The sequence below is a fragment of the Podarcis muralis genome, chromosome 1 (assembly GCF_964188315.1).
Source record: "Podarcis muralis chromosome 1, rPodMur119.hap1.1, whole genome shotgun sequence".
Classification (NCBI taxonomy): Eukaryota; Metazoa; Chordata; class Lepidosauria; order Squamata; family Lacertidae; genus Podarcis; species Podarcis muralis.
This window is the reverse complement of record NC_135655.1, coordinates 103,205,921-103,230,964: the sequence shown is the minus strand read 5'-3', so window position 1 is coordinate 103,230,964 and position 25,044 is coordinate 103,205,921. Positions and strand designations below refer to the sequence as shown.

The 25,044-nt window shown below is 39.6% G+C and overlaps 1 protein-coding gene across 3 annotated transcripts in view; it reads left to right on the top strand.

Annotated features, from left to right (window-relative positions):
• Positions 1-25,044, top strand: part of PRPF40A (pre-mRNA processing factor 40A) — a 67,940-nt gene that overhangs the window by 6,167 nt on the left and 36,729 nt on the right. For 2 of the 3 annotated variants that reach the window (XR_013394681.1, XM_077936294.1), the window contains exons 3-26: positions 113-193; positions 2,810-2,840; positions 4,103-4,125; positions 5,810-5,887; positions 5,985-6,095; positions 6,472-6,592; positions 7,385-7,409; positions 9,476-9,766; positions 11,233-11,341; positions 12,778-12,842; positions 13,249-13,413; positions 14,140-14,248; positions 14,677-14,827; positions 15,888-16,021; positions 16,519-16,633; positions 16,782-16,873; positions 17,016-17,132; positions 17,777-17,914; positions 18,733-18,828; positions 19,764-19,850; positions 19,939-20,035; positions 20,130-20,191; positions 20,879-21,007; positions 23,279-23,374. Coding sequence is in view for 2 of the 3 variants with exons in the window: in XM_077936294.1 (XP_077792420.1) it covers positions 113-193; positions 2,810-2,840; positions 4,103-4,125; positions 5,810-5,887; positions 5,985-6,095; positions 6,472-6,592; positions 7,385-7,409; positions 9,476-9,766; positions 11,233-11,341; positions 12,778-12,842; positions 13,249-13,413; positions 14,140-14,248; positions 14,677-14,827; positions 15,888-16,021; positions 16,519-16,633; positions 16,782-16,873; positions 17,016-17,132; positions 17,777-17,914; positions 18,733-18,828; positions 19,764-19,850; positions 19,939-20,035; positions 20,130-20,191; positions 20,879-21,007; positions 23,279-23,371 (2,520 nt within the window). In the remaining variant the exon portion in view is untranslated. Of the gene's footprint in view, positions 1-112; positions 194-2,809; positions 2,841-4,102; positions 4,126-5,809; positions 5,888-5,984; positions 6,096-6,471; positions 6,593-7,384; positions 7,410-9,475; positions 9,767-11,232; positions 11,342-12,777; positions 12,843-13,248; positions 13,414-14,139; positions 14,249-14,676; positions 14,828-15,887; positions 16,022-16,518; positions 16,634-16,781; positions 16,874-17,015; positions 17,133-17,776; positions 17,915-18,732; positions 18,829-19,763; positions 19,851-19,938; positions 20,036-20,129; positions 20,192-20,878; positions 21,008-23,278; positions 24,583-25,044 lie in introns of those variants that run through there. The other variant, XM_028746020.2, reaches the window with a different exon arrangement.

Below are 25,044 nucleotides of genomic sequence, written 5' to 3'. Positions count from 1 at the left end.
CTTATTTATGTTTGAGCAGGATTAAACACTATTTCTATTAGCGTAAAAAGTTACATAGGTAGCAATTTGTATTAACTTGTAAACACGTACTATAATGATACTTTTATTGTAGATGCCTGGAATGATGCAATCAGTGATGCCTGGGATGATGGCACCCCATATGTCTCATGCTCCCATGCAGCCTACAGGACCGGTAATTATTAAATCTATATTTTGTGATTTTAAACCATTGACTATCTGTATTTTATTTTTAACCTAACATACAGTGCAAATTCCCCCCCCTGTTTGAATAATTTTCCAGCTATGTTGTTATGGGGGGGGTATGTTAATGCCTTATTCTTATTATAAGGTACAGGAGTGTGTGATTTATTTCCTACTTAATGTCAGGAGCAGTTGTCGGGAATAAAGCACCCAAAGTGAAGTTAACTCTTTATTAGCAGAAATGTCTGTTTAGGAGCGCCAGGCCTGATGAGCACAGCAACTCTTCTCAGTAGATCTTGTCCCTGTGAGGCAGTTGTAAAGGCTGAAGGTCCCTGCCTTCCCACAGCTGCCTAAATCATCTCTCCCAGGTCCTTCCCAAGCATTCTGAGACTATGCTGACATGCCTGTCGCTACTGCTCTCTCTTCATATGTCTTCTGGCCCTGGGATACCCAGGGGAGGAGAACCTGTAATAGCAGAACAGGGAGACACCCTGGCTTCTTCAACAGCCTGACTCATCTCTGCCTCTTGGCCTCCCTCCTCTCCTCCTGATTCTGGACTTCTCTCTGCCACAGACTCTCCCTTCTCACTAAGCTATACTTTGTTATTCTAGTGCAGGGATGGGTAGAGTTCAAATCCCATCATCACTGACAAATAGCCATGCTGCTTAGGGCTGTTGGCAGTACAACAGCCTCAAGGGTCTCTGCCTCCCCTTCCCTGCTCCAGTGTTTATTTGTTGTGTTCGGGAAGTACATTCTAAGTAACCTATTGTGCGCATTGCTTACAATAGCTCACTCCTCAATGGTAAAACAGTAAACAGTAAATAAACTACAGTTTTTCTTATCAAATGTAACAACAAACTGTGGTTAATTTTAAAAGGTACTGGATTCTGCCATAGTCTTGAAACTGTACCAGAGGTGGAGAAGATGAGAGGCTTGTCTAGTGCTAAACTATTATGTTATGTCTTCATAATTCAGTTTCATGCATTCAGAATAAGTAAAGCTTCCTAAAACACCTGAATAGCAGCTTCAGGGACACGGGGAATATTTTTACAGCATCAGAGCTATGCTTAAAGCAGCAAATGCTAACAGATAAGTGGCAAAACAAAAGTGGCGCACAAAATGACTTCTCCATTCTCTTACACCCCCCCAGCCCCTTCCCCCCTGTTAAAAAAACAAAATAAATCAAATTTTATTATGTAACAACTTACCCGAGCAGATAGTCCTGTATTGAAGGATTCTTGAAATAATGTGAGGTGATGTGAAAGGCCTGATGATGTCATGAGCCTTGTCACCCGATTGTGCTGCTGAACATTTAAGGACAAGGCTCCCTCGGGAAATTTGTTTAGCTATGGCATATTTATAGTATAAATCTAGGTCTTTTTCTGGTTAGGTCAAATTATCATTAAAAAAAATTCATCACCTCTCACTTGACTAACATAGTGTTGCTATACTGTTGCATCACCTTCACAGTAATTAATTGGAATAACAGAGAGCAATTCATAGGATTTCAATTTCAAGATTAATTGGTTCAATCTTTTGAAACAGTTCTTTGAAGATTTTCCAAGTTTAGCGGTTGGCAGAACAATAATATGGTTCACCAAGCGCCTGTTAACAAATTGCCTTATCTAGCCATGATTAGTGTCAGCTCCATCTTTCTCATAGCTCCTTTTTAGCATTCAGTAGAATGAGGCATGTTGTAGCAGAGCTCTCTTATCTAGACATTTGAAAATCATATTGGAAGCACTATCAAAAACATGACTAGTAGGGCTGCTTTGGTAGTGTGATGTGTAGTTTTATATATAGGCAGCAACCATTTTGTGCAGAGGGTCCGTTCCCAGCCCTTGCACACATTGGTGGAGCACGGATAAGTGCGCTCCGTTACACCCCACCACACACACGCATCGGCAATCTTGTGTCAATTAGACGTGCCTAAAATGGTCACTACCTGCATAGCAGGGTTGCTTCTTAAGCAGGGGTTAGGTTTCAAAGCAAAAACTACCTTATCAAATTCCCAGTATTACCTTGTTTGTAGTGCCTTCCTCAGTCTCTGTATTTTCTCATTGGCTGTTGGCTGGCAAGGGGGCTTTCCTACTGGCTGACAAGTGGGAGAGGGCTTGCAGGGACACCTCCATTGCTCCACTACCTCTCTTCACTTCTCCACGTGTGAGTGACCTACCGAAGTTGGGAGGGGGAGGCAGAAAGAAATACAGGCAGGCAGAGGAAAAAGGCTGGGGTGGATTCTTAAAGTTGCACATAGGATCCTAACTTCTTTAAAATGGAAAAGCTTCATCATCCCTTGTTCTTCACTACCATTACTTCATTTTGCAAAGCTGTGATATGTTACTCACTGGTTGTGGTGGCAAAATAAGATTGGTGGTTGTTTATCAGGGGGTAGGCATTACAGGGCAATGTCATAATGTAGTACTGGGTTTAAGTCCTCAGTGGGACGAGAGTGTGTGAGAGAGGGAGATGCTGTCTTGTTAATATTTTACGTTCCAAGAGTGATTTCTGTCTATAAAACAGTAACTGCTACCAAGCTCCTATAGTTGAATTTGCTTAAGTTAGCATGTAATACATCGTGTAAGTTTTAACTTTTTTTTTCCTACAGCCAGGAGTAAACAGTATGGATTCTCAAATTGGTATGTAAAAAGAATTCACTATTTATTTAACAATTTAACCAGAAAAGGTTCAAAACTAAAAAGAAGTTTGTTAATAATAATGTGGGTTAAAATTAAGAGTTTATTCAGTTACAGGCAACTCCTCTTTTATGTGGGGGTTCCATTCTGAGGCACCACATGTGTCAGCAGGCTGTAAGTGAGCCTGTTCCACCCCCATTCTGCCCCTTTGTGGTGCTGAAAATGGTGCACATGCCAAACATGCGCAAATGCCTGTATGTAAGGAGAATTTGAAAATATCCTTTCTTCCTAATTTACTAATTCTCAATGAACTAAAACATTGAGGTGCTTCCCACTCTGTTGACAAGGAGGTAGGATTTTTTTGCGGAAGGATTTATCTGGGATAGAAGTATGATGCACCTCACACTTACTTATTTATGAATTGAAATTGAAAGAGTTTGTTCATTTACCAATGGAGAATTTCACCAGCATCTTTCCCTCTATTTCCAGAGAGTGAGTGTGGCATCCTTGCATACCTAAAACATTTACATGCACAAGAGGGAAATTTCACTAGGCTTGGGAACCCTGAAGTTTACAGAAGCACAAAAAAGTTAGAAAATAACTCTTTTGGCGGGGGAACCCCAAAAACATAAGCTCTGAGCTCACCCACAGGCCATGTAATGCTGACTGATTGATGGGGAAGGAATGGAAAATGGGAATTCAAATGGGAATATCGTGTAGGGAGACATGGCTGTCTATGACTGGAGCACTGAACAGGAGCATTGCATGTTACAATGTTTTGTTACAGGTCCCAGTTTTAGCATGTCAGCATTGTCTCTTGAACGTGCTGGAGTTGAATATAGTGACTCTTGCATAAAACTGTGAACATGACAGTTAGATCTTCATCGTTGTCAACATTGTGGATCATTAGATTTTGAGCATTCATGTCAGATTCTGACCTTCTTGTTCTGAGAAAATTATTCGTTTGAAGCTCAAAGTGAATAGGCAGAAGTAACTCAGAGATTCTTGAAATATTCAGTGAGCTTCAGGTGGAAAGCTTTTATAACAAGAAGTGACTGGCTGCATCTACTATCTGCTCATTGCCAGAATGTAAATTCATAATACAGTCTGCTTGAAATAGTTAATTGTAAGTCACTTGTAAAATTTAACACATATGTTTTCATGTGGTCTGAAAGTCTTTTGAGTCACATTAAAACCAAATGTGGAGGTGTGGATTGTTCTGGTTGTGCTGTCTGAAATGTGGTTTATCATTTTATATTTCATAGGTTTAGCCCCCCCAGGAACTCAGGTAAGCAAGGAACTTTTGTTGCTTGGGCAATTTAATAATTTCATGTATTAAACTTTGTCCAGTTTCCATGATTTTTCTCCCTTCCATGCTAAGGTGAGATTGCACCTTGCCCTGTGCGTTGGATGCCTGGGTTAATAATAATAATAATAATAAATTTTATTTATATCCCGCCCTCCCCAGCCGAAGCCGGGCTCAGGGCGGGTAACAACAATAATTACAATTACATACCTTCCAAACATCCACATGTATGCATAACAAGAGTGTATGTGCATAAAATACAACAACATGATTCCAAATCATAGTGTATTTCAGGCTTTATCCACAATCAGTCATATTGTTCTGGGCCAATATGCATTGACTTTTATGTCAGCTCATCTGAAACACGTACATGAATGAAATATATTTTATTTGCTCCCAAAAGTTCACTTTCTTTGGAGAGGTCCTTTTGGAGCTCCTCACAACTTCTCTTTTTTAATGACCCTGAACAATTTAATGTCATCAGCAATTTAGCAACTTGGCCACCTCACTACTCATCATTTACTCTAGATGCTAATAAACTAGTTTTGAAAGCACAGCTCCCAAAATCAGCCCATAGGGGACTCCTTCCATTCATGGAACTGCCCATTTATTCCTTCTTTCTGCTTCCTGCTACTAAACAATATGTGATCCACAAGAAGAGATCTCTTCTAAATCCATGACATCTAAGCTTATTCAGGAAGCTTTGGTGAGGTACCTTGTTGAAACCTTTTTGAAAGTCCAAGTACACAATGACAATCAGTTCACCTGTATCTGTAATGTGCTCTTAAAGAACTCTTAATATGTTCGTGAGACAACTTGCTGAGAACAGAAACAGATGCTTTTGAACTACTACTGGGCATGGCGGGGGAGGTTTTTAGCATCTTTCTGGAACTGCTGGGAGCTCTGTCTCTGTGTTTCCTCTGAATTGAGAGAGGAGGTTGAAGGGCTAGACTGGTGCTTGGAGGCGGTAATGGCTATGGACTAGTAAATTAAAGCTGAATTCTGAAAAGACAGGTGCTATGTGCTCAGAGCTTATGAGTCTGGAAAGTGGGGAGATGGTGTGTTCTGGAGGAGGTGAACTCCTCTGGAAGGAGCGGAAGGGTGTATAGGTGGTCCTAGATCCAGTGCTGTCACTGGATGCCACCATACCTGCAGCATTCTAAGCTTCCCATTGACCTGATCAAGCAGTCTCTTTGTATGTTCTTATCACAGACTGCTCCTGGAGATGTAATGGCATCTTGTGAGCAGGAGACTTGGAGAGGGCAGCTAGGTCTGCAGACTGAGGAACAGGAGTGCTAGATAGTGGTGGTCTTTGTAGAGTTGGTAGCTATCACTTCCCAGAAGATCCCTGGTTTGGAGAAGACGTCTGCTTCTCCTGACTACAGATTTCAGGTGCAGATGAGTTTTGCCTGGACTTCACCTTTGCAGTTATTCTGGCGTGAGTCCTCTGACACTGGTTGGGAACGCTAATGCCACTCCTAGTAGTGAAGCCCAGCATTAATGAAGCATGCATGGCTTAGCATTGCATCTGAATGGGACCGTTTTACAGATTGAGGGTATGCTGTACTTATGGCTGTATTCTTCTGTTTGCAATCTTACATTGTTTTAAAGAAAAAGTAAGCTGCTATATTTTCTTCAGAAGTGTGCTTTCCTCTTTAATATTTAGCCTACACCTCCAGTAGTTTGTTCAGTGCAGCAAGTCACCCCGGCCAACAGCTCTGCTAACGAGGAACCTTCGAAACAGGTATCAATTTACCCCTGTAGACATTTTTGTGGCACTTTGTCTTGCACTTCCTAGACATGTTGCAGAATTTATTGATACGAAGCTTTGTTTTTCATAGAAATCTATGTGGTCAGAGCATAAGTCACCAGATGGAAGAACATATTACTATAATACTGAAACAAAGCAGTCTACCTGGGAGAAACCGGATGATCTCAAAACACCTGCAGAGGTAAAATAAACAAATTGAGAAGAGTGCCTATTTAATTGACCATGTTTTCAGTGAGTATAAAATGCCTTTCATCACTGGAGTGTGTGCCAGTTTTCCTTTCCAGCTGCAGTCATTCGTGCCACATTGAATCCTACTCTGGAGAGTTCCCTAAACTTCAGGATTAGCTTTTTGAGGGGCTGCAGTGGGAAGAGGGTGCCCCAAAAGCTCCATTACAGGCATGGTATTTCACGTGCAGCCCTTTATATTTTGTCCTTTGTTTCTTTTGATATGGCTTTGCATGCCTCTCCTTTGATTTTATAGGCATTTTTAATATATGGCGTGTCATATTACGGAATGATTTTTAAAACGTTTTCTTTCGAAACATTCTGTTCTCTAGCAAATGTTGTCAAAATGTCCGTGGAAGGAATATAAGTCTGATTCTGGAAAGCCTTACTACTACAATTCCCAAACAAAAGAGTCACGCTGGGCAAAACCCAAGGAACTTGAAGATCTTGAAGGTAAATTTTGCGGGACCTTTTTTTCTGTCTTGATTTATAGCTAGCACCTATTGGGTATAATCCAGGGCTTGGCTAAGCTGTGGCCTTCCTGATGTTGTTCAGCTTCCATCAACCACAACCATCATGGCCAAAATGATGGTGGATGTTGTCATGCCGCAACTTCTGGGGAGCCAAAGGTTAGCAATCCTGGCATACACCATATTCTCTGGGTAGCAGTGATAACTCTGGTCATTGAAGTCAGGATTGGATGCTGTTACATAATGAAACTGTCCCTAACTGGAGCTATAATAAATGTCTTTATTGGGGGAGGAAAAGGGAGAATATGTTGGCTAAGCTGTCATGGACAAAGATGAAAATAACATAATTGAACACAATGGCTATTGTGGAATCACTTGAAAGAGCAGCTGTCATAGTAGTAGCTTCCTTCAGTAATTTTTGTTCTGATTTATACCAGTACTCAGATGTCTCAGGCAAAGGTCTTCCTGATCCTGGTACCGAGACTCTTTTTTTCTGGGCTGTCAGGATGTTTTGCATCCAAACCATTAACTCCACCAATTACCTTATGTCCTTTATTAAAAAGGTAGTGTTTGTTTGTTTTTTAAGTGAGAGAATTGTTGCCTCTATTCCCAAGTTCCACGCAGAGGCCACAGTCTTACTTTGCAGCTCAATATTTTGAAACAATTAATTGCATTTGGATCAGTTTAGTACTTGTCTTAACATACTTTATCTTCTAATATGCAGTTTTGTTCAACTTATAAATATATCTGACAACAACTTTTTTCTTTTGTGCAGCAATGATTAAAGCTGAAGAAAACAGGTATGTTTGAAAATATTTTACTCAAGAAAAATCCCATGAGCTGGGACTTTTAAAAGAAGGATGGTATCAATACAACTATATTTACACTAGCTGTTTGGGTAGAACAGACTTCCACTTGCACACTAAACTTCACCTTCCTCTGCTCTGCTGCCTCCACATGCATTATTGCATTGGGTGGTTGTTGTTGTTGCCTTAAACAGACATTTTATTTCAGAATCTCCTGAGTATTTCTTAGTAGTGAAACATATTGTTGTTATTTAGTCGTTAAGTCATGTCCGACTCTTCTTGAACCCATGGACCAGAGCAGCCCAGGCACTCCTGTCCTCCACTGCCTCCCTCAGTTTGGTCAAACTCATGTTGGTAGCTTCAAGAACACTGTCCAACCATCTCGTCCTCTGTCGTCCCCTTCTCCTTGTGCCCTCAATTGTTCCCAGCATCAGGGTCTTTTCCAGGGAGTCTTCTCTTCTCATGAGGTGGCCAAAGTATTGGAGCCTCATCTTCAAGATCTGTCCTTCCAGTGAGCACGTAGGGCTGATTTCCTTCAGAATGGATAGGTTTGATCTTCTTGCAGTCCATGGGACTCTCAAGAGTCTTCTCCAGCGCCAGAATTCAAAAGCATCAATTCTTCGGCAGTCAACCTTCTTTATGGTCCAGTTCTCATTTCCATACATCACTACTGGGGAAACCATAGCTTTAACTATACGGACCTTTGTCAGCAAGGTGATATCTCTGCTTTTTAAGATGCTGTCTAGGTTTGTCATTGCTTTTCTCCCAAGAAGCAGGCATCTTTAAATTTCGTGACTGATGTCACTATCTGCAGTGATCATGGAGCCCAAGAAAGTAAAATCTGTCACTGCCTCCATTTCTTCCCCTTCTATTTGCCAGGAGGTGATGGGCCCAGTGGTCATGATCTTAGTTTTTTTGATGTTGATCTTCAGACCATATTTTGCACTCTCCTCTTTCACCCTCATTAAAAGGTTCTTCAATTCCTCCTCACTTTCTGCCATCAAGGTTGTGTCATCTGCATATCTGAGGTTGTTGATATTTAGTCTGGCAATCTTAATTCCAGCTTGGGATTCATCCAGCCCAGCCTTTCGCATGATGTATTCTGCATATAAATTAAATAAGCAGGAAGACAAAATACAGCCTTGTTGTACTCCTTTCCCAATTTCGAACCAATCAGTTGTTCCATATCCAGTTCTAACTGTAGCTTCTTGTCCCACATAGAGATTTCTCAGGAGAAAGATGAGGTGATCGGGCACTCCTATTTCTTTAAGAACTTGCCATAGTTTGCTGTGGTCGACACAGTCAGATGCTTTTGCATAGTCAATGAAGCAGAAGTAGATGTTTTTCTGGAACTCTCTAGCTTTCTCCATAATCCAGGGCATGTTTGCAATTTGGTCTCTGGTTCTTCTGCCCCTTCGAAATCCAGCTTGCACTTCTGTGAGTTCTTGGTCCACATACTGTTTAAGAGTGAAACATATACATTACCTAATAGAGGAGGGGGATTTGGGAACATATGGACATAGTTGTTCACTTCGCCTTTTCTTTCAAAGAAATTGCAGAACTGGCTTTTTTTAATTAGCATGGCAAATTAAGCTAACTATTAGTCTTCAGCACTGCATTCTGCAAACCTAGAAGTCTGCAGTTTTTTTTCATAATGTGTAAGTTTACATTGGACAGTTGGAACCAGTAATCTGAAAGCCATATACATCAGACCCTACCTTATGGAACTCTACCAGTAGAGAGCTGGCAGGAAGTATCCTTCCATTCATGCTTTTCCTGAAAACTATGTTGTTTAGGCTGGCCAATTGCACTCTAGAAGATTTAATGATGTTTTTAATGTTATTTTTATGCTGATTCTATGTTCCTTGAATTTTTAAAATGAAAGTATGTATTATAAATACATAATTAAAGACATAAACCACAATCCAGTAAGAAGTTTGTAGGCTGCCAAAATCTGAAGAGAAATTGGATTTCCCCCGGAATAATTCTCAATGATAAATGCATTGTTCCTGTGATTGGCAGGGTTATTAACACAAATATGATGTCTGCTGTTTATGTAGCGGTAAACCAGAGGAATCTGTTCCAACATCATCTGCAGTCGCACCAGGGGTTACAAATGCTGCAGCCATTGTTCCTGAAGCTCCTATAGCTGCCCCAGCAATCCCTGCTGCTCCAGCTGTTGCATCGGCTCCGGAAACTGAGCCTTCCACTGTTGCTACTGTTATAGAAAATGAAAGGGTCACTGCTATAGCTGATGAGCAGGTACAGCCAGCTGCTCCTGTTGTACAGGAACAGACTGCAGAAGTTGTGACCAACTCTGTCGAAGAAGCTCCTAAACAGGAACCCTCAGAGTAAGTAATGCTATGTCTAGTTGGTGTGTACTAATCTCTATTTTTTTTCCAATACAGTACTTGGGGTGGGGTGGGGGAATTGGATTTGGCAAAAAAAAAAAAAGCAGGGAATGCGAAAGGAAATAACTCTCCTTGCATGAATAGACTTGGTTAAAATAAGGAAATAACTTGCCTTGCATGAATAGACTTGGTTAAAATAAGGGTTAGGAATTGTTTTGTACTCCATAGCAGACAGATGAGGAAATTGGTGGATACAGAGTCAACCCTCCCACCCCTTGGGAGCTTTCCTAGCAAATTTGGAATGATTTCTCCTGTAGATTCATCTTTATTTCTCCATCCCTTAGTGGTATGTCGTATTGCCACTTATAAGAGGCAGAAGCACCTAGACTTGATCTCCCTTCACATCCAGTGAGCAGAGGGAGATCAAGACTAGATGTGGAAGGCTTTCATGTGCATCCTGGGAAAGTGAAAAGGCTTGGCAAGGTGAGATAAGCATGAATGGACTTGACAGTGCCATGTCCAAGCCATTATTTTCTTCCTTTGGATAGATATATGGGCAGTTCTGTGGAACAAAAGTTTTAGAACATGTTTAAGTATATTTTTAAAATACTATGAATAATGTAATGTGTAGTTTGGCCGTTGAAGGGTATATTTCAACCCAAGGGCTGTACTTCCCTCATAGCTAATCTTCCAGGCTATGCTACATACTCCCCATTTCCCCCCCCCCCCCCCGCCTCTCTCTCATGTCCACATTCATTCAAATCCAAAAAACCCCCATATATACACAAAAATGTATTCATGTGTATTCATTTGCAAACTCATTTGTACATGCACCATGCAGCACGTAGGCTGTGTAAACAGCCAGAAAGTGTATGAATTGGTTCATGGATTGGGTTTTGAAAGAAGTCAAGGGCATTTCATACATAACAGTCTTATTAACGACTTATTAAATTGCCTTCAGCCTTTACCTGATTTGCAAGAAAACTAGCACATTAGAGCAAAGAGCTCTTTAAAATTACTGGTATGATAACTACTGTCAGGTATGAAATTGCTTCTTCCTTCTCAGTGAAGAACCAATATATTTTTAGTTCTGAAGGAATCGGAACTACCCCATCCCACATAGGTCTAGAGGGTCTATCGACTCTCAAGAGCTCTTTTTGGGGGGTGGGGGGGGAGAGGCAGGGAGTTGCATGGTTTGTAGTGGAAAGGAGGAGGCAGGAAAGCCCTGTTGCAGGAGCAGTGATTTGCTTGATCTTTTAAGGATTTAACCCACTGGCTAGGAGCTGTCAGATAATGCTGTATCCTGGAACCACATTATGCCTGAAGTCTGTTGGGGTTCATCTGTGTATGCTGTCACTTCCGGGGAAACATTAGCTCTATTGTTTACAGTTCCCACTCTTAGTGTCTCTTACATTTAATTAGTACTGGTTTTTGCTAAAGCGGCATGCTGTTCTTTAAATCCATAGTGTTGCCGCCAAAAAGGATGAAGAAGATGCCCAGCCAGTTAAAAAGACCTACACATGGAATACAAAAGAAGAAGCTAAGCAAGCATTTAAAGAACTATTGAAAGAAAAGGTTTTTAAATTGAGTCAACTACTGTTTAAAATTTCAAGAATTGCAAATATACTTGAGTTGGGAGAATTGCTGATTTTGAAAGACACTTTATGGAATAACATTCATACTGAAGTAAACATGGAAAGAATATTCTAGCCAAAATGTACTTGGTATAAACTTTCACATCATGCTCCAGTATTGGTGAAAAATTCTTACATTTGTTTAGGTCTTTTGCGGGGGGCAGTGGGACCAAAGAAGGAAAGACAAATGAATTTTTTATGTGAGAATAGCATTCTGGTGGCACAACAGTTCCACATTTGCAGAATTGGCCTGGGAAGGAGGGCAGAATGAAGAGAAGGAAAAACGGTTGTGTTAAAAAAACTTCAGCTATCCACTTAACTCTTTGTAAATTCTCACTCTGAAGAGTCTGATGTTGCTTTATTAAGTGGTATTACATCCCAAATGTTACTAATGAAACATCACTGCAGAATCAAAAGGACAAAGCCCTGTTTTTATTAGCTTACCACCCTATCAAAAAAAGCTAGAAAATAAGGAATGCAACACTAGCCATATTCACTCATGATAAGCCATAAACAAAGGCTAAATCATATACAAGACAATCATGCATGCTTTGCTTCTCTTTACTAGCACTAGGGGCAAAGCAAATGACAAACCCTGGCCTAGTGCTATGTTTCAATCAGAATGTAGTTTGTTTCCTCTGTATGGTATAGGAAGAAACAAAGCAGTCCAGATAGGTGTGTTAACGGTAATCTGATAACTATGTAAAAAAATTGTCCAGTAGTACCTTAGAGACCAACTAAGTTTGTTCTTGGTACAAGCTTTCTTGTGCCTGCACACTTCTTCAGATACACTGAAACAGAAGTCACCAGATCCTTATATATAGTGATTTCGTTTTCAGTGTATCTGAAGAAGTGTGCATGCACAAGAAAGCTTGTACCAAGAACAAACTTAGTTGGTCTCTAAGGTGCTACTGGACAATTTTTTAATATATTTCAACTGCGTCAGACCAACACGGCTACCTACCTGAATCTGTTAACTATGGTTTGCTTTCCTGTACAAACTAATTGATGCACCATTTCTAGAAGTGTAAGTAAATTATGAGAAGGCTAAAAATACTCATGAAGATAGAAAGTGTCTTGTGTACCAAATTTATCATTTTCTAGTTTTATGGTAGTTTATCATTTTCATGGGAAAAGCAAAAAAATGTGACAGTCCTTTGTACAAATATTCTTTTATTTTTATAGTAAAAACATACCAAGCAGAATATTTACCCACTTTTGCCACCAAATAATCTGATTCAGTGCATTTGACAACTATGCCCCACTGCACAGTTTAGACGCATCCATTCTTACCTTAGCTAGCATTCCTAAAGCTACCATTGCACAAACAGAAGTACTGATTTGAGGAGTTACATGATTTACTTCATGTCTTCATAGCGTGTGCCATCCAACGCCTCTTGGGAGCAAGCTATGAAAATGATAATTAACGATCCAAGATACAGGTATGCTGTTCCTATTTTCTTTTTAATCAACATGCTTTTAAGTAGTTGTTTGTATAAACAGATGTTCTGACAGCTCAAGTGAGCTCATGGTTTGAATGCTGTTCTGATGCTCCTATTTTCTGATATTTTTAATCTTTTTAAATTTGTGTAAGTTGTATGTTTTTCTTCGTATGCCACTTTGAGAAACATGTAAAAAACAAGTTATGTATATATTTTAAATAAATAAATTTAATTTGTTTTTCTTCTGAACGGTTTTTTTGAAACTGGGTTGTTTTTGTTTTGAGGGGAAGCAATTGTGTACTAAATACTTTGAAACTGTCCCCCTGTTAAAAGGAATCTTCGTAAAATGATCAGTTGATACTGCATTTATGAATAAGTTTATGGCTTTTTTTCCTTTAATTTGTAGTGCTTTGGCAAAACTAAGTGAGAAGAAGCAAGCATTTAATGCTTACAAGGTCCAGACAGAGAAAGAAGAAAAAGAAGAAGCAAGATTAAAATACAAAGAGGCAAAAGAATCTTTTCAGCGTTTCCTTGAGAACCATGAGAAGATGACATCCACTACCAGATACAAGTAAGATAAATCTAAATGCATAATACTAGTTGTACAGTTCAAAATTTAAAACTTGAGCTTGGGTAGACTTAAGAGGGGAATGTGAATTAAAAAACAACACTTTAAAATACTGTTTCAAATACTGTGCTATGGGGAATAACAATTTGTGCAAAGTCACTGTTGCAAGGTGATGTTCTCCAATTTCTACTTCTGCTGCCCGTGCCTCCTGTCTGGTGCAGATTTATATGGAGGAGGAGGACCTGGCAGAAGTCTATTCCCTCCCCTTTTCTGTTGTGAGTGAAACTCCGACTCTGCAGCAATTTGAAAGTCTAAATACAAACCACGGTTGCCTCTGCATTTGTACAAAGACTGCAGTGTGTGAGAAGTTGTCACTGAGACTGTTGGCAAAATATGTATTGGGAATGGATGCAAGCAAGGAAGCAAGGAAGGGATTGCTGTGTGTTTTAAAAATACAAAAACCTTTCATCAAAGCAATGGCAGAAGATGGAATACAACACATATAACTTTTTTAAAAAAATCTATATTGTTAACTCATTAGTTCTTTTATTTTAGCTTTGCAAGCTGGAATGATTTTGTAATATTAAACATGAGTTACGTATGATTACACATTTTGTACTCTCTTGGTTATCACACATTTGGCAAGGATTGGGATGTTGGCTGACTAGTGGGAAAGAGTGGGAGCAAAGTGATTTATAGAGCCTTTTTTCTTCTTATTTCTATCTACAGAAAAGCTGAACAAATGTTTGGAGAGATGGAAGTCTGGAATGCAATATCAGAACGTGATCGACTTGAAATCTATGAAGATGTCCTATTCTTCTTATCAAAGAAAGAAAAGGTAATTTATTTCTTCATATGGGGGGCATACACACCCACTTACTCCTCTTCCTCTTTTCTATAAATAAATCTGTCTTCCTCTACATTTTAACAAATATCATATCTAGATTTCTATAAATGACAATGTCTTTTCCTTAATGTGGCACTACTTAATTTAGTCCTGAACACAATAGAGCAAAAGCTTGATGTGGTGGTTACACCATAGGCATTTCTTGAAGATAGACTTCTAGTCTATCCGGAATTATGCACGCATCCTGGCAATGAAAAGTAGTGTGATGTCTCTTTCTTGTTCAGTGATGAAGTTATGCAGTTGCTTCAGACTGGCGGATTTGCTACAAAATGCCGCCTCTTAATAATCTGTTGGTGATGTTTGATACCGAGCATTTTAGCAAAACAAATGCCATTAAATGTATCATTTAACTTTTTCAGGAACAGGCCAAGCAGTTGAGGAAGAGGAACTGGGAGGCATTAAAAAACATCTTGGATAATATGGCTAATGTCACATACTGTACTACCTGGTCAGAGGCTCAGCAATATCTGATGGACAATCCTACCTTTGCAGAAGACGAGGAACTTCAGAGTAAGGAGACAGGGTTGTATTCCACGTAGTGCTAAAGTTTTCCCCCTCTCCTTCCCCTCTGTGCCCCCTAAATCTGCTCCAGGCTCCCCCCCCCCCCCCCGGAGCAGACTTGGGGACAGCATGAGGAAGGATTATCCCAATGCACTAGCACAAACATTTAGTTAAATACAACTCAAAATACCCTGGTTCCTTTATTGTCGGAATTTGATCTTAGTGATGATCTGATGGCAACAGCTGCACAGACTATGATCCAATTCAGACCTAATCAGTTTATTTTCCTTTATACGGTTTAGCAGTATTTTTTGTTTATATTTTGTTCGGGGGGATGCGCGCATACATGTATATATAGATAGATAATATGAATATAAACAAAGCACCTAGGTATCTTGGGTTTGGAAATCATTGGAAGCTGCTGTTACTTTAAAATCAAAAGCTTGTCATTGGTATAGCAGAAATGAAGGGAGGGAGTGCATGTTTCTGAGGCTTGCTACAGATTGCTCTTGTAGTGAGAAATTGCCATTAAAAATGTTGAGGCAGGCAGGGATGTTGAAGGAGACTTGTCTGATGTCAGAAGCCTGCTGTACTCCTGGAGGCTCCCTGTGCACAAGTGGCTCCAATCTTCAGGCAGTTGCCCTCCAGAACTTGGATGCTGATGAGAATGATGCGGGGGTCGGGTTAGCACATTTGTCCCATGCCTGTTCCTTCTTTCCCCCCGATAATGTAACATCTAAAGAGGCGGCTATGGTTTCCTCTGAGACTTTATAAAACTTACATGAGAAACAAAGCAAAAGCATTAGCCAGTTTTTTTTTTAAAAGGGCTTACCTCAGCATTGGGGAAGATCCAGTTGTGTCAACAGGCACAAAAGGATTCTCCCTTCCTCTCAGCCCCCCTCACCTCCTACCTACTGAAGCAGATTTTTTTTTTCCGGGGCAGGGGGCTGCTGTGGAGGAGGAGAGGAAGGGAAGTCATGTTTGTGCAAGCAGAAGATTGTTACACAAGCAAATTACCAGTTGGACCTTACCCTTCATTTTCTGAAATGTTTGTATCCTGCTTTTCTAGATATGGATAAGGAGGATGCATTGATTTGTTTCGAAGAGCACATAAGGGCTTTAGAAAAGGAGGAGGAGGAAGAAAAGCAGAAGGGATTGCTCAGGGAAAGACGACGGCAACGTAAAAACAGAGAATCTTTCCAGGTTAGTGACAAAATGAACAGCTTCCTGCAATTAGGTGTTACAGGTATTCTGTAATGTGCAAATAATGAATGTAGATAAATACTAAAAGATCTTGCAGGTCAACATTTTATGGCTTCGCCATAGTCTGATTTACCTGAAGAAAGTTTATTTCCGATTCATCATCTCCTGGCATGTCTGTCACAGTATGGCCCATGGTCAGGGATGATGGGAGTTGTAGTCCAGCATCATCAGGGAGCACAGGTTAGCCACCCCTACTCTAGACTGCAGTCCTAACTCCACTTAGCTGGTAGTAAGTGCCACTGAATTCAGTGAGACTTAATTTCTGAGTAGACATTATTAGTATTGCAGTCCTAGGGGTATGTTAGATGCTTTTCCATTTGATGTCCACATGCTATATTGTAGCATTCTATGGGGCAGTAAAAATGACAGGGCTGACTCATTTCCATTTTAATAGACAGGATTGTGAGATTCCCCATTTTCTACTGTTTCCTTTGCAGATATTTTTGGATGAGCTGCATGAACATGGCCAGCTGCATTCAATGTCATCATGGATGGAGTTATATCCAACCATAAGTTCTGATATTCGATTTACTAACATGCTTGGTCAGCCTGGTAAGTATATTCTCTCCTGCTTGTAGAAAATAAGATGGAGGTAATGCTTGTGAATTTTTGGTAGATAAAAGCAGAGATAAAAGCAGTAATAAGAAATGCAACTCTTGGGTTAGCGGGAGGTTTTGACCAATGTAGTTTCTTTCTTCAGGCTCAACAGCACTTGATCTCTTCAAGTTTTATGTTGAAGATCTGAAAGCACGCTACCATGATGAAAAAAAGATAATAAAAGACATCTTAAAGGTGAGGGGAAATGTGTTTTTAGTTGCTGGGAGAAAACCGGTCTTTCCAATCCAAAATGAGTGGGTTTAGATACCTTGAGCTGGGATTCCACACTGTCATGTTGTAAGATGAGTTTGTGACATCAAAATTTGCTGTTTTGCAGGACAAAGGATTTGTAGTTGAAGTGAATACTACTTTTGAAGACTTTGTCACAGTCATCAGTTCAACTAAAAGAGCTACCACTTTAGATGCTGGAAATATCAAGCTAGCTTTCAATAGTGTAAGTTGGGTTTTTAAAAATCCAGAATATTTTTAAAAATCCTAATGTTAAGAAGACTTGATAAAATGTTTCCGTGTGTTGCTCTGGTTCGCCAGAAGCAGCTTAGTCATGCTGGCCACATGACCCAGAAACTGTACGCCGGCTCCCTCGGTCAGTAAAGCGAGATGAGCACTGCAACCCCAGAGTTGGCCACGACTGGACCTAATGGTCAGGGGTCACTTTACCTATGATGTATGAGAATTTGCTCTGTTAGTCATTTATGGAATCTAAATTATGGGTGGTGCCAAATGTTGCATGAAAAGACCTCCACTCATGTAACATGACTTCCTCTGCTCCTTCCTACACACACACCCCAAATCAGCTCCAGATGATTGAGGGACTCCCCAGAGGGGATTCTGGAGGTGCTCAAGTGAAAAGAGAGGAAGGCAAAGTCCTACATAGTGAGTGGGAAGTCTGTTCTACTCATGAATGGATCACATTAGGTTCAATCACATGATTTGGTGGTGCGTCTGAACCACCATTATATGTGACACATGCACAGCAAATAATGAGAAAAGTACTCCCTTGCAAAATGGGATTTGATTGTTTTCCCTTTTTTCCATTGCCCTTACATTGAATGGTCACTTGGTTTTGTTTTGATGTAGCTGTTGGAAAAGGCAGAGGCTCGTGAACGTGAGAGAGAGAAAGAAGAAGCCCGCAAAATGAAACGGAAAGAGTCTGCTTTTAAGAGTATGCTAAAACAAGCAACCCCTCCAATTGAAATGGATGCAGTGTGGGAAGATGTAAGCATGTTCCATAGCATTTTGAAAGAGAATGTTGGTTACCCAGAAAACACTTTCCCCCCATTGTTAAATGAAGTGTGTGTGTGTATAAAACTATCAAAAGTAATGAACAGCAGCAATAAACCAATAATAGTTAAATGTATCGATCTAAGTAAAATTTCTTTTAAATGAAATTAGAAAGACTGTAAATGGAATAATAAAATAGGTGAAGTGCTTGCAGGGAAATAAATTGAAGGATTTTAACTCAAGTGGTCATGGGGTGGGGCAGTGGGGTGTCTTCCCAAGAGGATGCAAAAAGGTCCTGTTTAAGAGCAGAGATAATAGATACATTTTGGAATGTTTTCTCACATTTAAAATTGTGGCATCAGATATTCCAAACATGGATCAGACAGGTTTTTATACAGGGTACTCTTCTAGAAGTCAAGGAAGAATTAATCCCACTTGGCACAGTATGAATATTTGATGATTGGAAAAGCTTTGGATTATGTTCAGTGAGAATACTGGAAAGCATTTCTGAAGAAAATTGATGTGGGGTCTAAATTCTTAACCTTTATAAGCATCGTACATAAAGCAACTCATGTTTCTGTCTTTACCACTGGCTCTTGGCTAAGATTCAGCTACGCTAAGAATACCAGCAGGAGTGTGTTTCATCATTATCTGAACTGGTTTTTATGAACACAATACTTTTAACTAATATTCTATTGAGCCATAATCTTTCTTTTTTTAAAAAAACAAAGTAATTTCTATACAGAACATTTTTATTTTATAAATTGAAGTTGCTGGCTAAACCGTATACATAATTCTTCTCTTATCTATAGATTCGGGAAAGGTTTGTGAAAGAACCAGCATTTGAAGACATCACTTTAGAATCAGAGAGAAAAAGAATATTTAAAGATTTCATTTATTTACTAGAGGTAACGATACTATGATAAGAGAATTGTCTGATAGATTTGAAACAGATTTTTAAAAACTTAACTTATTGAACTGATCCCCTAAAATAGAAGTGGAGAACCTTTTCTTCCTGTATCTCTTAGTGAAAATCTGTTGGAGCCTGCATGCAAGTGGTGGGTGGGAGCCAGCTTGCTTATTAGAGTGAGCCGAAGGGGATTAGCTGGGTGGGTCGAAAGAGAATAACGTCTCACTGGGGCAGGAGCAAGGTCCAGCCATCCTTAAGGGGGCATCACTGGACCAAGTTTTTTATTTAACAACTATCACTGACTGGGGAATACTGTGGCAAGGTGCTTGAACGGGTGATGGCAGCCCAGCTTGGATCAATTTCATTCAGGCTTCATCTGGGGTCCAAATAACAGAAGGATGCTGTCCCTAAAATATTTAGCAGTAGGTGTCAGCATTTGCCTGGATGCAAAATACTATTGAAAGTATAGCTTTGTAGAATATATTTATGGGGACATTAGCTTCCTGTCTGAGAGTGATCGGTAATTAATTTTAACGGTTGGCATCATCTTTTTCATTAGATTCTATTTTTAATAACCTAAACACTGTAGTGTATTCATCATCAGGAAGGATTACATGAAGATGTCAGCCCTCCAACTGTTGTAACTGCTCTTTAAATGTTGTAATTCATACATCCCAAACATCTTTCTTTGCAAGAAGTGTCCTATGTTTCCAAAATCTCATTTGCTGTTAAGAAGATGGAAGAGTATGAACAAGTGTGGCTTTGCAAAGCCAGTATCCAAAAAGGCATGCAGTGCAGTTTCAAAATAAAAGTATATAGAGGAAGTATTTCAGAATAGAGACTTAAAGAGATACGATATACATACTGTATTTGTGTAACAAAACGCATGCTTACTCTTTCAAATGAGTAATTTTTATTCTTTCAATGCTGCAGCATGAGTGTCAACACCATCATTCAAAGAACAAGAAGCATTCTAAAAAATCAAAAAAACACCACAGAAAAAGGTCTCGCTCTCGTTCGGTAAGCTAGAGTGCAGTATTCAGTTGGTTCTTTTTACCACCCAGCCTTTAAAAACTAATGTTACATGTCAAATACTCTTGCTTTAAAGGGTTCAGAATCTGAGGATGATGACAGTCATTCAAAGAAAAAGAGGCAACGCTCAGACTCTCGATCAGTCTCCGAACGCTCCTCCAGCGCGGAATCTGGTACTTTTAAAAAAATCTTACCTAACAAAATAGAGATTTAGCAGTTATCAACTTAAATAACCCTGATACCTATTTAATTCTAATGCATTAATAGAGAGAAGCTACAAGAAATCAAAGAAACACAAAAAGAAGAACAAAAAGAGGAGACACAAGTCTGTGAGTATACCTCAGTTTGGCTCTGTTCTCCCCCCACCCCACTCAATTTCTTGTATCTATCTGCGAAACAAAGAATTAAGGCGCACTTAATAAAATTGAACAACAGTGTGCTATTTTATTATTTGTATGTGAATTGTGAGACTGTACATTTGGTACAGCCATTTTTTTCTTTTAAAAAATCCCTAAAAAGTAGTTGTTGTCTTCCTTCCTAGTTGAATTCTTGAAAGTTAAAGCATTCTGTATCACGGAAGTTTCCTGTCCTGAAAGCTCACAAGCTGCTAGATACTTCCCCTGAGCCAGAAAGTCTGAATCCAGTTTGTTGTGCTTCACTTGCACATAATTTCTGTGCTATGAATATGATGTGCAGTTAGAAGTCTTGCAGGCAGACAAGTCCGCCCCATACCAGTTAAGACTTGCAGCCAGTTGGCATGAGTAAGAGCTAGGTTAAGTCTCTTTAAATGGTCAGTCATGATTTTGAAAGTTGGTATTTTGAACATGGAAGACCCAGGTTGAAATGCCTGCCTGTCTTCCCCAGACTGTTGTGTGGTAAAGAGAATTGATTGGAACACAGGCTTGGGATATAGAAAGACTCTTGTGGAACTAGAGGTAGATTCCCATTGGCCCCACCCTTCTACAGTGTATTCTCTGTGCATCCTTGATTTACACTGTATATTTTACTCTGTACAGGATTCTCCAGAATCGGATGTGGATCGAGAAAAAGACAAAAAGGAGAGAGAAAATGAAAAGGAAAGAAGTAGGCAAAGATCTGAATCTAAGCATAAATCACCTCCTAAAAAGCGACCTGGCAAAGATTCTGTGAGTTTGCTTGGCTTTATTGTGTTAACTATCTTACCAGTAGATTAGTGGTTGTGTGGTCTAAGGGTGGAAGGATCTGCTATTTCTGATCGGTGTCACTGTTGCTTGTTTTTTTACCCATAATAGTTATGCTGCAATTTAAAAAAAAACCTGGGGCCCTCCAGATGATGTTGGATGCCAATCAGCCCAGCCAGCATGGCCAGTCATCTGCAGTGATGGGAGCTATATTCCATTATCTGGACAGCCACAGATGTATTTTGATACATATAAGCTGCCAAAACTATCACAACATTTGGAAAAGAACAAATTGGTGGATAACTGATCCACACATTGGCCCAAGAGGTCATTTTGTATAGCTGTAGTTTTGTTTTAGCCTTTCAAGTTTATATCCTTCCTTTAAACACCAAGCTTGTATAAGGAAGCATGGACTAAAGTGTAACATTATATCTTCTCTTCATCCACAAAATTTCCTGAGAGCTTATTAGCTGTAGCTGAAGACCTAAATGCTAGAATTTAATGATCCGCATTTAAGTTTTGCTGGCTTCTGCCTGACCCAATTACAATATAGATTGGCTCTGCTAATAGAGTGGCAACTGTGGATCATAATGGCTTAATGGGACTAAGTTATTGTGGTTCAAGCATAACAAACTATTATTTGGTCTCCAGAACTGTTTCTAGCTAATACACGTCTCTTGTACAGTGGTACCTCGGGTTAAGAACTTTATTCGTTCCGGAGGTCTGTTCTTAACCTGAAACTGTTCTTAACCTGAAGCACCCCTTTAGCTAATGGGGCCTCCTGCTGCTGCCGTGCCACCGGAGCACAATTTCTGTTGTTATCCTGAAGCAAAGTTCTTAACCCGAGGTAATATTTCTGGGTTAGCAGAGTCTGTAACCAGAAGCATATGTAACCTGAAGTGTATGTATGTAACCTGAGGTACCACTGTATAAGCCTTAGAATTTACAGTGACCACCAGCCACGGATACAGTGGTGCCTCGCAAGACGAAAAGAATCCGTTCCGCGATTCTCTTCGTCTAGCGGTTTTTTCGTCTTGCGAAGCAAGCCCATTGACAGCTTAGCGGATTAGCGCTACAGCGGTCTAGCGGCTTTCAGCGATCAGCTGTTAAGCGGGTTATCAGCGGAACAGCTGATAGCCAGCTTAGCGGCTTAGGAAAGGGGGGGGGCGGAAAAAACCCGCGGGGACGCGCAAGATTTTTTCGTCTTGCGAAGCAACCCCATAGGGAAATTCGTTTTGCGAAGCGCCTCCAAAACGGAAAACCCTTTCGTCTAGCGGGTTTTCCATCTTGCGAGGCGTTCGTCTTGCGGGGCACCACTGTACTATATGTATTTACTCAAGGTGGTGATGTGTAGTTAACTCAGTACCTTCAAGTTAACAGTACTATTGAAAATCCACTGAGAACAGCAAAATGATCAAGCCACTTCAGTGGCTTGGCTTTGCACTAAGCTGAACTCTGTTCTGGAAGTCCAGTTAGGATTTAGAATACAGTATGAGCAATTCCCCTTCCTCCCTGCGATTATTGAGACATCTGATGAGTTCATCCAACTCCTTTTCGAAGATGTAACACTAGGATTTAGCCCCCTAGACCTAAATCACTTTGGGCATAGCTTTTATGTGAAAAAGGCACCAAGAGACTCCCGTGTTTATTCGGAGTTCAGATTAAGTTACTTTCAACTTCAGAAAGATCAGATTCCTCAAGATCAACATTTTATATGGGATTTCTGTTCATAGAGCTGAAACATGTCATTTATTCTCTCCTTACATTTGACTTCCTTAATGTGGATTAAAAGGGCAGCATATAACTTTAGATAACATTGCCGTAGCATCGTAACCTGGAAGAGTGCATCCTTCTTCTTTGTTCTCAGTATGTTGTGCACCACTAAAGTTACTGTCTGCCCACTACTCTTGTGCACCACTAAAGTTACACAATGTCCTTGATCAAGTTTCACTTTTCTTGAGGGAGCAGTGCCAGCCACTCAAATGAAAAAGTAATTAAAAAAAATATATTGGGTGCACTTAAAAGTAGTTATTTGAATTTGCTCAGTAGATAGGCCTGAGGCCTGTAATTTACCAGTGGTGCTAAAATTGTATAGTTTGAGAGTTTCAAGTAATTTTTAGTATGAAATCTTAGGTTGTCTAGTGATGGCCAAACTGCAGTTCTTAATAAATACTGAAATGTTCAAAGTAACTACAACGACTGAATTCTAAACTGTGGGAAAGGGTATATCGATTATTTTTCATTGTCCTTTTTCAGGGTAATTGGGATACCTCTGGTAGTGAATTAAGTGAAGGTGAACTAGAAAAACAAAGGAGGACCCTCTTGGAACAACTGGATGAAGATCAATAAAAAGTATTTATACCAAATATGTTTACAATGTGATTTAATAAGAAATATAGATGATTCATTTCAGGAAATGGATTCCAATGTTCCATTGGCATAGCAATGGCTTTTCAGTTCTACTGCATAACTAAATATTTCAAATAATATCATTGTGTGCCTGGCAGCAAATTGTCAAAGACGGTGAACATTCAGAATTCAAGCTGAAGTTCTGCTTCTAATAAGCTAGGCAGCCTGTATATATACCCCATGCACCTTGGCATTCTTCAAAGAGCACATTAGGATGAACAGAAAATCTTTTTATTTTTGAGCCCTTTCAATAGCGGCTTGGAAAAGTACTTGAGCCTCTTGTGTCTATAAAACAGCTCTTGCTATGAAAGCCTAAACTTTTCTTGTCAAATAAGGTCTGGGGGTGGGTAAGGGGTGCACATGTTCTGTTCAGAAAGATGCTCCTATAATTTTCTTGGGCTCCACTTCTGTTGGGTTTTTTTAATTACTTTTTTATTTTGCAAGTGGAGGGAAAGGAAGAAGAGGGGAAAATATTTTTTCTTCATTTATGGTAGTCCAGAATCCATTATTGGGTTTTATTACCTTGCTGGCCAAATGATGTTTTAGGTGGTTTCTATTGAATTTTGACTTTAGGTTGAAATGTATATCGAGTTTCACCCTGAAGTGAATTTTTAGTGTCAAGTTTTAAAACTGTGAAAAATAGATTAATTAATGGAAATCCTAATAGGCCCTTAATTTTCAAGGCTGTAAGGTATGCTGATGTAATAACATAGCTGCCATTTTTTATTAGAGAAGAACCTGGTATATGTACAAAGAAAAAAACCAAATTGGCAAAGGGTATTATTTCAGCATTAATCTTAATGTTACAGAAAATAGCAAAATCAGACTAAATTGATGCAATATGTTGCCTTAAGGACTTCCGAAGAATGTACCACCAAGTTTTGGAAAGCAGTTGCAATACTCTTGTCTAGAAAATCAATGTTAACGTAATACTTTTCTTTTGAAAGATGTTGACCTAATGTTGAAAACCTGGTCTCCTTTTATTCTGTTCTTTTTCCTTTGTACTGAATAGATTCTGACCAGCCTTTGATTAAAACTATCAGCCCTATACATTGAGGAGTATTGACTACTGTGGTACAGACTCTAAAATCTTTCTGATTTGAATATTTTTGTACATTTTTATCACTTATTAAACCTTGTCTTCTAGCGTGCACTAGTATTTTTTCTGTTTTTTAAAAATGCTCTGTACAGCCAACACATTACTGATCTCACACAGTGTTACTGGTTAAGTTAAGTACTCTAGTGTGGTGCTTCCTTTTTAATATATGTATAATCACAGCAACAAAAGAAAGGAGCTGTCAAAGATCTGTAACAGCACAGAAGTGGAATACTTAACAATATATAGTGGTGGTGGTAATTCAAGATTGGCCTTTTTATTTGTGAAATTAGCCTCTACTATGCAAATTAAGAAATAAGAATGAATATAGCAGGCATGTTGTTATCCTTAGGTCTTACTGATTTCTATGGCGCTTGTGTAACAGTTTGCTCTACTTGCAAGTAAAAGGTTGGCTTCACAGTACAGTGGCTTGGAACTGCCACTCCTATAAGGGAACTCTGCTGATTGGAGAGAAGCCATTTTCACTGATTTTTCCTTCTCTCCCCCCTCCCCCAAT